General features: G+C 29.7%; 1 protein-coding gene across 12 annotated transcripts in view; it reads right to left on the minus strand.

Moving 5' to 3' along the window:
* LOC127720003 (rootletin-like) overlaps positions 1-12,991 on the minus strand; it is a 104,307-nt gene that overhangs the window by 42,199 nt on the left and 49,117 nt on the right. For 2 of the 12 annotated variants that reach the window (XM_052226404.1, XM_052226405.1), the window contains exon 1: positions 6-119. The exons of 9 other annotated variants lie outside the window; for them this stretch is intronic. In XM_052226404.1, the coding sequence (XP_052082364.1) occupies positions 6-104 (99 nt within the window). In that variant the 5' untranslated portion in view covers positions 105-119. Of the gene's footprint in view, positions 1-5; positions 120-6,353; positions 6,384-12,991 lie in introns of those variants that run through there. One more of the 12 variants, XM_052226407.1, reaches the window with a different exon arrangement.

Raw genomic sequence — 12,991 nt, forward strand, 5'->3', positions numbered from 1 at the left:
CTAACTGCTTGTACTTTAGTTTTGACAAAGCCGACTCGTGGTGCCTCACTTGTGTCACTCTCACTCAGTAGGTCCTGAGTGTCTGTTGTATCATTGGCATCCATATTCCCAGACAGAAAAAAATTCCCACACCAAATTTATTCTCAAGAACTAAATTCCTGATAAACCTTAATCCTTTAATCCAGCAAATTCACAATTGAAATCCATTTGTGAACATGCATGACCTTTTCTTATCAGAACTTTGTATTTACTATTCAATAAATTCCAGGTCTATATATCATGAACTTCAGTATTGACAATTTGTTCTTTTTAAACTTTCCTTATGACATGCAGCATCGGGTATTGTTACAAACTCCCAGGACAGTAACCTTAATGAAGCAAACAGGTGAGATTTCTCAGGTACACACAGGTATGATAACCTATATACTTCAATTGTTTTATCATTGGGGGTATAAAACCAATTATCAATAAGAAGCTATCAATAGGGCGGTATCCCCCATTATTGTGGTTGTGGTATCTAAATAGTACATCTTTGATGTAGTCAAATGTTAACTGGAATTGTCACGAAATTTGATGCTTATATCAAATATTAAAGAGCTGTTGACAAAGTTTAAATTGGCACTTATTTATCAATTGATATGAATGTATTAATTCCTTTGAAACAGTTTGGTCAATTTACATTCATTCAAAATGTAAATATGCCAATTACTTGTTTTAAGCCCATTCAATAAAATAATAAAAAAAAAAATATGAGAAGTATTTCTATTGCAAAAACTAAAGATAAAAATAAAAAAAAAAAAAAAAGAATAGTAAAAATAACCCTTTCTAAAATCTGACTGTTAGTGAGGCCACATGTAATTGCTTTTCGCACATTGGTGTGGTCTTGATTTTACCAGTTGTTATATTGTTGGTAAAGGTTCGATCATGCCACTTTTCATATTTTCTTGTGGCTTTAAATGGTATGGAGAATACTGCTGACAAGTCTGTGACATTGGTTTATAGGTGAAGATATTTCTTTTTCACATAACACAAAGCCATTAAAATATTCTATTAAAGCAAGAAATTACCTTTACTTAAGCTGAAAATAACATCAGATCCAACAAAGAAATTATCTTTAAATACAACTGCTATATGGACTAAAGCTATTAAAGGTACAATGAAAAAAATAAAAGAAGAATGCGTCTGAGGAATCGAATGCCCCCGCTCAAGCTTTGCAACAAAAAACGGGAAGGAAAAACAGAAGGACTGAAGGTTAAGGGTAACACTTAATACCCCCGCTGCCTATGGCGAGGGCATTAAAATAAAGTTTCTCCCCTACATCTAAATAATTCCTACCATACCAAATCCAAGTATTGTACTTTAAACCTGATAAACATTGTCTGTCCTTACCTACTTTTTTTTAAGAATTGAAAGTCATCATGACCTTAAAAGAACCAAAGCTCTGAAATATTCTGTATTTCACATTATTTGCTTGCCAATAACTTAACAATGGTGTACGTAATTGCTCACCCTTCACACTTATTTACTGTTAGAGAGAATTTAAGGACACTTGAGGGTTGCCTGGAAAATTACATAAATGTGTCTATTGTGTATCAATTTTCAACTGATAAAAGTAGATGATATATCTATTCTAAAGGTACATAGTAGTAAATTATGTTATAGTCTTTGGTTTGATGAATGTTACAACCTTTTGTATCAATAAATAATTGGCACTATGCCAATGAGAAAAGGAACTAAACACAAAATGATGCATAGAAAATATGCTTCTTTTTAAATAGGTGTACCTTCAAAATATACGCTAATTGATAGAACCACTCCTTATATGACTGTTCTAAACCCAAACAAGCCAGAGAACTCATGCAAGTGCATTTATCTTACAAAAAACTTAACAATGAAGATATGATATTTTGAGATAACAAAACTTGGAATATTCTACTATATGACAAATATTTCCATTTGCAAGACCTGGTCCCATGTACTTTAAGCCCGTTTAAGGATTGTAATTTTCTAAAACCCTGGAATTTCCCTTATTTGTCCAAATACAAGGTGAATCATCAAGTTATCAATGAAGTTCTACATTTGAATCTAGGAAACACTATTATACAGTATACTACATAGTATCTGCTGTTACTTATCTGGGCCTGGGTTTGCTTTCAACTACATTCTTGTAAAAACTTCAGTCAATTAACATTTTTAAGGCTTTAATTTTGACAAAGAACATAGAAAAAAGTTTGTTTTACATTATGAAATCACTTTTTTCCAAACATGAATTAAAACTGAAATAACTCGATAAGTCAAAATGCTTCAATCCATACTATGATAAATAACTTTTCAATATCAACCCTAATGCAAATGTTTATCCTTTAATTCAATTGCCAAAAGAAGTCCATAACATCATCTCCTGGTCAAAGTTTGTATTAAATCAATGAAATTCTATTATATCCATAAGTAGATCTGAACCTGTCAGGTTTGATGGGCTAAGTCCGTAGATTTCTCCACTACGACAAAATCGCACTAGGTTACTAGGAATGTTGTAAGAATGAAACTGTCAAACTTATTTGTATAAAAACAATAAGTGTTTTTATTAACTAGAGTACTAAACACTTGGAAGATATATCTAAAACTTGTCAGAGCATGTCCAGTTCAAGGAGGGAAAAATAATGCAGAAGAATATATATATTAGCATCTGGACGTAACTAATCGTATAAAATGCATCTGAGGGCTGAGCTTAATTTTCAGAGACCCTTAAGCATGTTAAGCTTGATTTCTTATTAATATGAAATCATTATAGTGAACTGACGTTTGGAAGTGTTCTTCTAATCTGAATTCTAATGCACACATATGTAAACCAAAAGTGAAATTAGCATATTTTTTGTGAAGCATTCAATTTATCATATAACAATGTCATTTTATGTAAGGGTTGACACAACTCATTTTCCAATTTTAAAAAATCAAGTCAAATTAAAAAAAGGAATCTAGCAATGAATCTCAGAGAAAAAACCTTTCAAATATAGACTGAAAGATTCAAATCGAGTATTTAACACAGCAAATATTTTTCTATCCACAACAGCACATCTTTTTTTTATTCACTGCTTTTCAAAGGTCATTACTCAAATTTTATTCAACATTCAAAGAATGTGAATATCTATACATATATTTCATAATAATCCCCTAAAAATCCTAATATGACAAGAAATTGTATACTTTGTAACCTTAAGTATGAAAATCTGTTGACAATCGAAGCTTTAATGTAAGAACTCTAAACATGTCCACCGTACTAAATCAACACTGGCCACTTGACCAGTCTTTGAAGGACGACTTATCATCAGTATTGATAAGTCAGGTAAATAAGGATAGATATCGGTAGATATAAATGTGTTTTATTGACCAATCAACTACTAATAAGCATAAACAAACTCAACTATTGGTCATAAAATACCAATCATTTGATATGGTCGGCCTGTGGCAATATGAAAGTTAAGAATCCTTGGAACTGTATGAATTAAGCAAATAACTACTGATTTCATAAAAAAAATTAATTCCATTTGTTTTCAATTGTAGTTCATAGATGAGACTGGCTAGAAAGATGAGGAATAGTATTCTGTAATCCTATAAACTTTACAAGGGATTTCATGAATATGAAAACTCAAGAATAGTAAAGATATAAACATTATACATAAATTTTTTAACAAGGCAATCTTTCAATTCCATAGAAACATAAAAAAAACAAGAATGTTTCCATAGTACACAGATGCCCCACTCGCACTATCATTTTCTATGACCGTGAAATTGGGGTCAAAACTCTAATTTGGCATTAAAATTAGAAAGATCATATCATAGGGAACATGTGTACTAAGTTTCAAGTTGATTGGACTTCAACTTCATCGAAAACTACCTAGACCAAAAACTTTGACCTGAAAAACTTTAACCTGAAGCGGGACGGACGGACGGATGGATGGACGGACACACAGACCGAAAAACATAATGCCCATAAATGGGGCATGATAAATTGATAGCTTGCTTAATTAAAGTATTTGAACACTAAAATGTTTATACATTGATTTTTGTTGTTGTTGCTAAACCAGAGTTCATCTACGACATTGTTTCTGTCAAGAGATTTACAGTATTTCATACAAAGTTAATACATGTAGGAGAAAATCAATTATTATCACAGTTTCAACAGAAAGTGACTGGAAAGAGATTATCACATACATAACTCTTTTGAAATAAAAAGAATCATTTGTGTTTTCTTTAAATTTCACAAAATACTGCCAAAAGTTAAGCTCTCCATGAATTGAACTTTATTGTGAGAAATTGAAATAACAAGAAATTACTAATAATTTCTCAATTCTGTTTTTATGTGGAAAATTAAAAAAAAATATTATACAGACTTGTTAAGTAAGCAAGGTATTGGTAACCCAATAGATACCCAGATTATTGCTATTAGTTACTGTGTCAAACTATCTTAAATGGAAAAATAAGGAGAGTTGGTATGATTGCCAATGAAACAACTATCCAATAGAGTCCATAGGACAACTATCCACCAGAAACAGATCATAGGCCAACTATCCACCAGAAACAGACCAAAGGACTATCCACCAGAGACCAAATTACAACTATATACCAGGGACCAAAGTACGAGAATGTTTTCAACTATAGGGCACTGTGCAGCCTTCGACAATGAGCAAAATAGTAAGCTAAGAAAGCCTCTGCATGACAAAATTGAAAGTTTCAAACAATTAAATGTACAATGAACAATGGACAAAACATAAGACCCAAGTATACTTCCATGCACCTATGTTTAATCAAGTAAAATCCAATGAACAAGAATTTTCATGAGTTACAATTCGTTATAAACAGAAGCATAATTGCTTTCTAAGTGTCAGGATAAATATAATTCTATAAAAGCAAAATTTGTTACATAATAATTTTCTGATATATGTAATACTGGCATCAACAGATTATTGCACATTGACTATAAGATTACTACACTTAACAATAGGTGTTGAAAACTGATTGAAAACCAGAAATTTGTACATGTGATTCAAATCTCTCCTGATAATTAAAGCTTTGTAATCTTTTGTTCATGGCATGTGTGATCAACTTTATGTACCAGTAGTTCTGTTTAAATGTGAAGAACCGTAAATATCTATACCACAAGGAACTGTTAGAAATTTAATATATTAGCATATTATTCGACATAAATCATTTTTATTATCTCCTGTATTTGGATTTGGTAATATTCTGGTCCAGTTTATGCTTCCACAAGAGTACACAATACTTATATATTGTATTTGAAAACTACTCTTGAAATGTTTCCAAACCTGATTTATAGAATTTTTATTTATAACTTGATTAAAATTTTGCAGACACAACAAAATGTCTATGTTGAAAGCACTTAAAATAGCTATTCTTAATTGCTTAATTAAATTTTTTTGATAGCCTTTAATGAATTTGTGGAAAAAAAATCTCTGAAGGGTACCAATAATTGTCAAATATCAAATTTCAGAAAATTAATCATTTAATTAGAAATTTATACAAAACTTCTTTGAATGTTCATATTTTGTCATCTGTCATAATTTCAAATGGCCTATTGTACACTTAACAGCTTTACACTTAAAACTCAACACATTCCATATAATTATTTGTATCACTTAAAACTGAACAAATTCCATATAATTATTTGTATCAACTTTAAGTTTTTAAGGCCAATGTCAATACTTTAATTAGAAATATACATTGAAACTTAATCTTTATTTCAATCAACATTATGCTCTATTTTTGTATTCAAAATAGTTCTCCCCGTTTCTTTAAACTTGCACAAAATGTTTTATTTAAATATATGTTTTTACTACAAAGACTTAACACACATCATGAATGAAATAGGACCATATAGATTTCAACAACATCCATTCAAATTCAAATAAAAAATTCAACAATCCCATGTAAAACCGTACAATAAAATTGCTTTCATATGTACACATACATCTAACAACAATAAAGACATTTCAATTAACTATACAAATTTAATGACAATTTAAATAAACACCCCATAATATAGCTTTTTGGAGCTTTCATCTTCATCAATTTCAATCAGCTATTTAAATACTCCAACATAATTGCAATTCAAATAGACATCAAGTGACAAATTAGCAAGTCAAATCAATGGTGACATTTTTTTTTAGAGATGGAGGTGAAAAAGGTGCATAGGTTCATCACACAGCAAAGTGGCAGGAGGAGAAAAGAGTTAAATAGCAAAGTGCAGTCAGGCAGAGGATTAAATAGGAAATGTGCAGAGAAAAAAGTGAACACAGAACAAGGAGGAAATCAAACACCAGTCACAAACTTTCTACCTTAGAGTCTTCCATAGTTTCAAAAGAAAATCAACTTTTTATCCTTTCTACAGAATTGGTGAAGGTTAAGGTAAAGAGTGCACACATCCAAACTAGACAAACCTAATATTGCTCTCTTATTGCCACAATCTTGTCACAGGCTGTCAACTCATGGAGGTGCAATACACACAAATACCACTTGTCTAATATTATCTGACAATCGTGATAAACAATTTCAAAGCTTGTTAAAACATGCTAGATAAATTTGCCGCCAGGACATTTAATTGGTCGACCAATGTTATTACAATATAGGTAAACATATATAATTGAAATGAGTTACCCTTTAATATTGTAACTAATCATTAATATGAAATTTATAATTTAGAAGTAACAATTCATTGCCGTAAAATAAATAGTTTAAGAGCTAAGCTTCCAATATAGACTTAATCCAACAGGATTACCGACACTTTGAACAAATATTTCTTTAAAAGTAAAACCCAATGTCATAGTTCAATATAACACTTTTACCATTTCAATATTATCAATAAATAACTGATTATAATTTAAATGAAGTTTTAAAATATTGAAAAAATGGTCAATATTATTTCAAAATATTATTAGAGACTTTAATTTTAGTATGTATGTATTAAAATGTCTGGAATAAGATATGATCTAACTTCATTATTCAACTGTAAAAATATTTATTCAAAGTTTTTAGCAGCAATATTTCCTGCATTAATTAGTACATACACAAATTATTGACTTATATAATATTTTCTATGATTTGGTTACACAATTATGAAGCTAAACATAGAAATCTTTTATTTGTAGGACAAAAGCTTTAAAAAAACATTTGTGGTTTGACATATGACTTCTTTGATTTAAAACAAAAACCATATTTTTGGCAAAGACAATTGCTAAGAAAGATAATAATATTATACAAAAATAATTCTTAAAAAATTAAAAACAATATTGACACTTCAAATATAGTTATAAACTTTTTGTTTACAAAAAGCATTAAAACAGATAATATGGTAAATGTCAAGGAAACAGCACTCATCCATAAAAACTAGTTTAACATAAGTTGGAGACAAAATTTATATTTCTTGACAAATGTTAGAGATAGGATAACCATCAATTTCTATCCAATTGGTGGAAAATTATTTATAAAGTACTTCTTGTTTTGCACGACATCTGATGACAAAGATTATAATACGGTATGTTTCCCTTGCCAAATGTCATAGCATATAAGGTAATGTCACATAATGATTGAACTGTTTCCAAAATATCCATTACAAATTAATCAAAATATATCAAACATGCAACTTACCCCAAAAATAAGCAATTCACAAGAGGTCCATTTTACCCCCTGTTGCTACGACTAGTACTGAGTCACGCAATATAAACATTACAATTAACTTGCAATTTGCCAAAAATAATTGTATTTGGTGCATGTGATATCAAAGAAATAATTTGCTTACATAAACTGATTGTTTATCACAAAGAACAATTCATGCACAATAATTCTATCAGAGTTGTTTTAAACAAATTAAATCAATAAATTATATAATAGGCTATGGCTAATAGTAATACGGATATTGGGGAACTTCACCAAAATTTGTAAAATTGGCATCCCAGCAAAGGACACATGTTAATGGTATTAAATTTGAAAAGTAAATATGTGGCTAATTTAAAGTAAATACACACACTTAACTTTGAAAATTTAAGTCAATGGTTCTTAAAAGCTAACCCAGTCATCAATCAATGAATTCAACATGACCATACAAACCACTTATAGTTTGTGATAAGTTTAATTCATTCTTCTAGTTCCGTGCTTAACAAGGTAACTATGGAATATACAGTTGTATTTTACCAAAAAAGTAACCACTTATCTTACAACTGATAAAAACATATCGAAAACAATGGTCATAGACCAGCTATTTATTAAATTCTGTAAAATAAAAAACTCCTTGAGAATGTAAGACAATGACAGGGAAAGTTTCCATAAGATACATGTTCTTTACCAATAGAACTAGATTACTTACAAGTATAGTTCTTAAAATATTGTGTACTCTTTATAGGTTACTATAAGTAAATAACAGTAAGCATTGAACATAGTTCATTTTCAAAGGGTTTGAAGACTTCAATGTCAACTAAATCACTTTTTAAAAATATGTTCTGTTTCATTACATCCTTGTGAGTTAAACTTGCAACTGGAAGTTAAGCAAGCAACTTAAGTTAAATCTCATTTGAAAACAACTAAAAATGTAACTTGAAATTCTTTCATTAATATTAAAGAAAACATTTAAAGTTAATTGCATTTTTAATTCACTATTTGTTCATCTTTTTCTTTAAAGTTTTTCTCAAATATTAAAGACATAGGAAAACTCATATCTTTTTAAAGTTATGCAAGGTACTGGCCATTAAAGGGAAATAACTCTAGCATAAAATCTCTCATGAGTGAAAAAAATGGAGATTAACAAATCAGAAAAATGAAATTAAAAACTAATTACCAATTTTAACAACCATAAAAAGCATGGCATCATTAAGCATAAACTTTAATGTCAACTAATTATTATATATGCCTTACCTTAATGACAATCTATAAAAGTTTTTAAAATATTAAAGAGTATATTTTTTGACAAAACATAATGAAGCATTCAATTAATTTATAATTAATGTATTTATGGAACATCTCAATGATCAAAATGAAAAACACTTTTTTAACACAAATAAATTATTGATCTATTGACGACAAAATGTACCAAGGTAGAAATCTGCTGACTGATACATTTTTTGAAAATCAATGTTATTTGATCAGTTTCAATAAAATAAACAGAAATCTATAGATTAAAGAAACCTAGGTTCTATATAAATAGTAGGTTATATGTATAAACTATGTATTTGTTCATTCATAATACCAGCAAATAAAGTCAGGGTTGATTCTGTATTGAATTGAAATCAATATGACACAACTTGCATTTTGGAAGAGTTGATATATATACATAAAAAAAACTTTCTACTCAATTATATAATGAAAAAGGGTCTCAATCAATTCCCTCTGTAAAAGAGTTAATGTAAAAAAACTATCTATTCAAATACAAAATAAAAAATGGTATCAATCAGTTTCGTAAATAAAATAAAATTAAATGAAAAATCTGAATAATACAAAAAGTCATGTAAAATACTGCAAAGTTTAAGCTGCAGATTTACTCAGATTAGTTAACTGTAAATAATTTCCAAATTATCAAAAAGTCTGAAAATTGTGAGTAGTTTTGATTTTTGGTATTTTAAAGTATAAAATCACTGCATAATTTGACAACACTTTGAAAAATTGTAAATAGAGATAATAATTTTTGTCAATTGAAAAAAATCACTGTCTGCAAGCTTGTTTCAAACTTCCAAAAACATCTTAAAAATTCAATTTTATGACTTTTGAACCATGCTAAAACAACTAACTGAATATGCCCCCTTCAAATAAAATTCCCATTTTCAAATAAGACAGGTACCCCTTAAAAAGTTGTCACATATTCCAGCCAGTTATTTCTTCATTACCCATGTAGTTTCTAACGTGGTTTACCCTCATGTTTCAATAGGACCATATATGGCATTATTGCCAAAACCTATGCCAATTCACCAACATAAAATGAGGTTTCATTGTGAAGGGCCTGTCAATCTTCATTCTATAATATAATTTTAAAAGATTTGATCTTGTAAAGTTTGAAAGAAAAGAAAATTTGAAAAAAAAGAAATTAATAAAATGCTTCGCTGGGGCGCAGCTTGATACGACCGCAGAGGTCGAACCCTGAACAGTTGGGGCAAGTATGGACACAACATTCAAGCTTGATACAGCTCTGAATTTGGATTGTTATTAAATATTTGACACAGCATAGGTTTCTGACACAGAAAGAATGTGGTCTAAGAACTTGAATTTTTTTAATTTACCTATTACGGTCCAATGTCCAAAATCAAAATACATGGTTAGATTCAGCATATCAAAGAACCCCATATATTCAATTTTTGCTAAAATCAAACTAAGTTTAATTTTGGACCCTTTAGACCTTAATGTAGACCAATTTAAAAAACAGGACTTAAAATTAAAAATCTAAATACACGGTTAGATTTGGAATATCAAAGAACCCCAATAATTCAATTTTTGATGAAATCAAACAAAGTTTAATTTTGGACCCTTTTGACCTCAATATGAACCAATTTGATAGAGGGGCCCACAAATAAAAAATCTAAATTCATGGTTAGATTCAGCATATCAAAGAACCCCATATATTCAATTTTTGTTGAAATCAAAAAAGTTTAATTTTGGACCCCAACTTGGACCAACTTGAAAACTGGGCCCATAATCAAAAATCTAAACACATGTTTAGATTCAGCATATCAAAGAACCCCAAGAATTCAATTTTTGTTAAAATCAAACTAAGTTTAATTTTGGACCCTTTGGACCTCAATGAAGACCAACTTAAAAAACGGGACCCAAATTAAACATCTAAAAACACGGTTAGATTTGGCATATCAAAGAACCCCAATAATTCAATTTTTGATGAAATCAAACAAAGTTTAATTTTGGACCCTTTTGACCTCAATATGAACAAATTTGATAGCGGGGCCTACAAATAAAAAATCTAAATACATGGTTAGATTCAGCATATCAAAGAACCTCATATATTCAATTTTTGTTGAAATCAAACAAAGTTTAATTTTGGACCCCAATTTGGACCAACTTGAAAACTGGGCCCATAATCAAAAATCTAAATACATGTTTAGATTCAGCATATCAAAGAACCCCAAGAAATCAATTTTTGCTAAAATCAAACTAAGTTTAATTTTGGACCCTTTAGACCTTAATGTAGACCAATTTAAAAAACAGGACTTAAAATTAAAAATCTAAATACACGGTTAGATTTGGAATATCAAAGAGCCCCAATAATTCAATTTTAGATGAAATCAAACAAAGTTTAATTTTGGACCCTTTTGACCTCAATATGAACCAATTTGATAACGGGGTCCACAAATAAAAAATCTAAATACATGGTTAGATTCAGCATATCAAAGAACCCCATATATTCAATTTTTGTTGAAATCAAAGAAAGTTTAATTTTGGACCCCAATTTGGACCAACTTGAAAACTGGGCCAAAAATCAAAAATCTAAATACATGTTTAGATTCAGCATATCAAAGAACCTCATATATTCAATTTTTGCTAAAATCAAACAAAGTTTAATTTTGGACCCTTTGGACCTTAATGTAGACTATTTTGAAAACTGGACCCAAAATTGATCAAAGATTTTACAAATCTAATGGGCCATACTGTGCAATTAAAGATTACTTCTTGAAATTTTTCAATATTTGAAATTTGAAAAAAAAATAATATTTGAAGAATAATTCTTTTTAATTTCTGAAATCTGAAATGAGAAAAAATTGACCCCCCACAATTTCTTTTTATCCCCCCCCCCCCTTTTTTCCCCCAAAAAATTCTTTCCCTCAAGATATGGTCATAATCTCAATTCAAATTTCCAATGGAGTTGGCAACCATAATTACCCATTTAATTTTACCATAGTGCTAACTTAATCTATTTTATAATAGAATTAAAAATATAGTGTCAAATCTTTCATATAGATTTTTTTGTAAAATAAAATGATGCAACATTTGCAGATATTTTTACTGGTCTTCCTTTATAAATATGCATTTCTTTAAACATAATTTAAAAGCAGTGTAAGGGAAGTAACCAAAACATTGTATTTGGATTACCTCCCTTACACTGTTTTAAATTATCTTTATTGTTCATTAACCATTACTTTATACATAATTTAAAAGCAGTGTAAGGGAGATAATTTCAATGATGTATTTGATTTATCTCCCTTACACTGCTTTAAATTATGTTTTGTACTAAAGTATTTGTCCATTAACCAGGACAACCTTGTTTTTCCCCCTAATTCCTAAACGGTTTGAGCCATAACCCCCCAAAACAAATCCTAACCATCCCTTTGTGGTATGGAAACTTATAGTATAATTTCAGAGAGATCCATACACTGTTCCACAGTTATTGTCTGGAAACTAGAAAATGCTTATTTTTGGCCCCTTTTTGGCCCCTAATTCCTTAACTGTTGGTACCATAACCCCCAAAATCAATCCTAACCTTCCTTTTGTGGTATTTAACCTTATGGTAAAATTTCAAAAAGATCCATTCACTTAAACTAAAGTTAGAGTGCGAAAACCAATGTGTATTCGGACGACGACGCAAGACGACGACGCCGGACGACGACGGAGACGACGACGCCAATGTCATACCAATATACGACCACAAAAATTTTTTTGCGGTCGTATAAAAACTGAAAATCATTAAGAATTGACGCTCTTAACCATAATTTTAGTCCAATCAAAACAAATAAAAAGGATTTTTAATAATAGACTTTGATGTATACCCAAAACTTCCTTTTATTCGTATCTTTCATACATTATTGATGCCAAATTTGGTTCAAATTAGCCCAGTAGTTTCTAGGATAAAATTTAATATGTGATTTTCCATTAAGTTCAATGGCAGCCTACATAGCATGATTTCAGTCTTGTATGCCATGCCATCAATATTAATAACAGTTTTCTGTTATCATTTTGACGAAATTTGGCCAGTTGTTTCACTGGATAT

Source organism: Mytilus californianus, unplaced genomic scaffold, assembly GCF_021869535.1.
Source record: "Mytilus californianus isolate M0D057914Y unplaced genomic scaffold, xbMytCali1.0.p SCAF_11, whole genome shotgun sequence".
Classification (NCBI taxonomy): domain Eukaryota; kingdom Metazoa; phylum Mollusca; class Bivalvia; order Mytilida; family Mytilidae; genus Mytilus; species Mytilus californianus.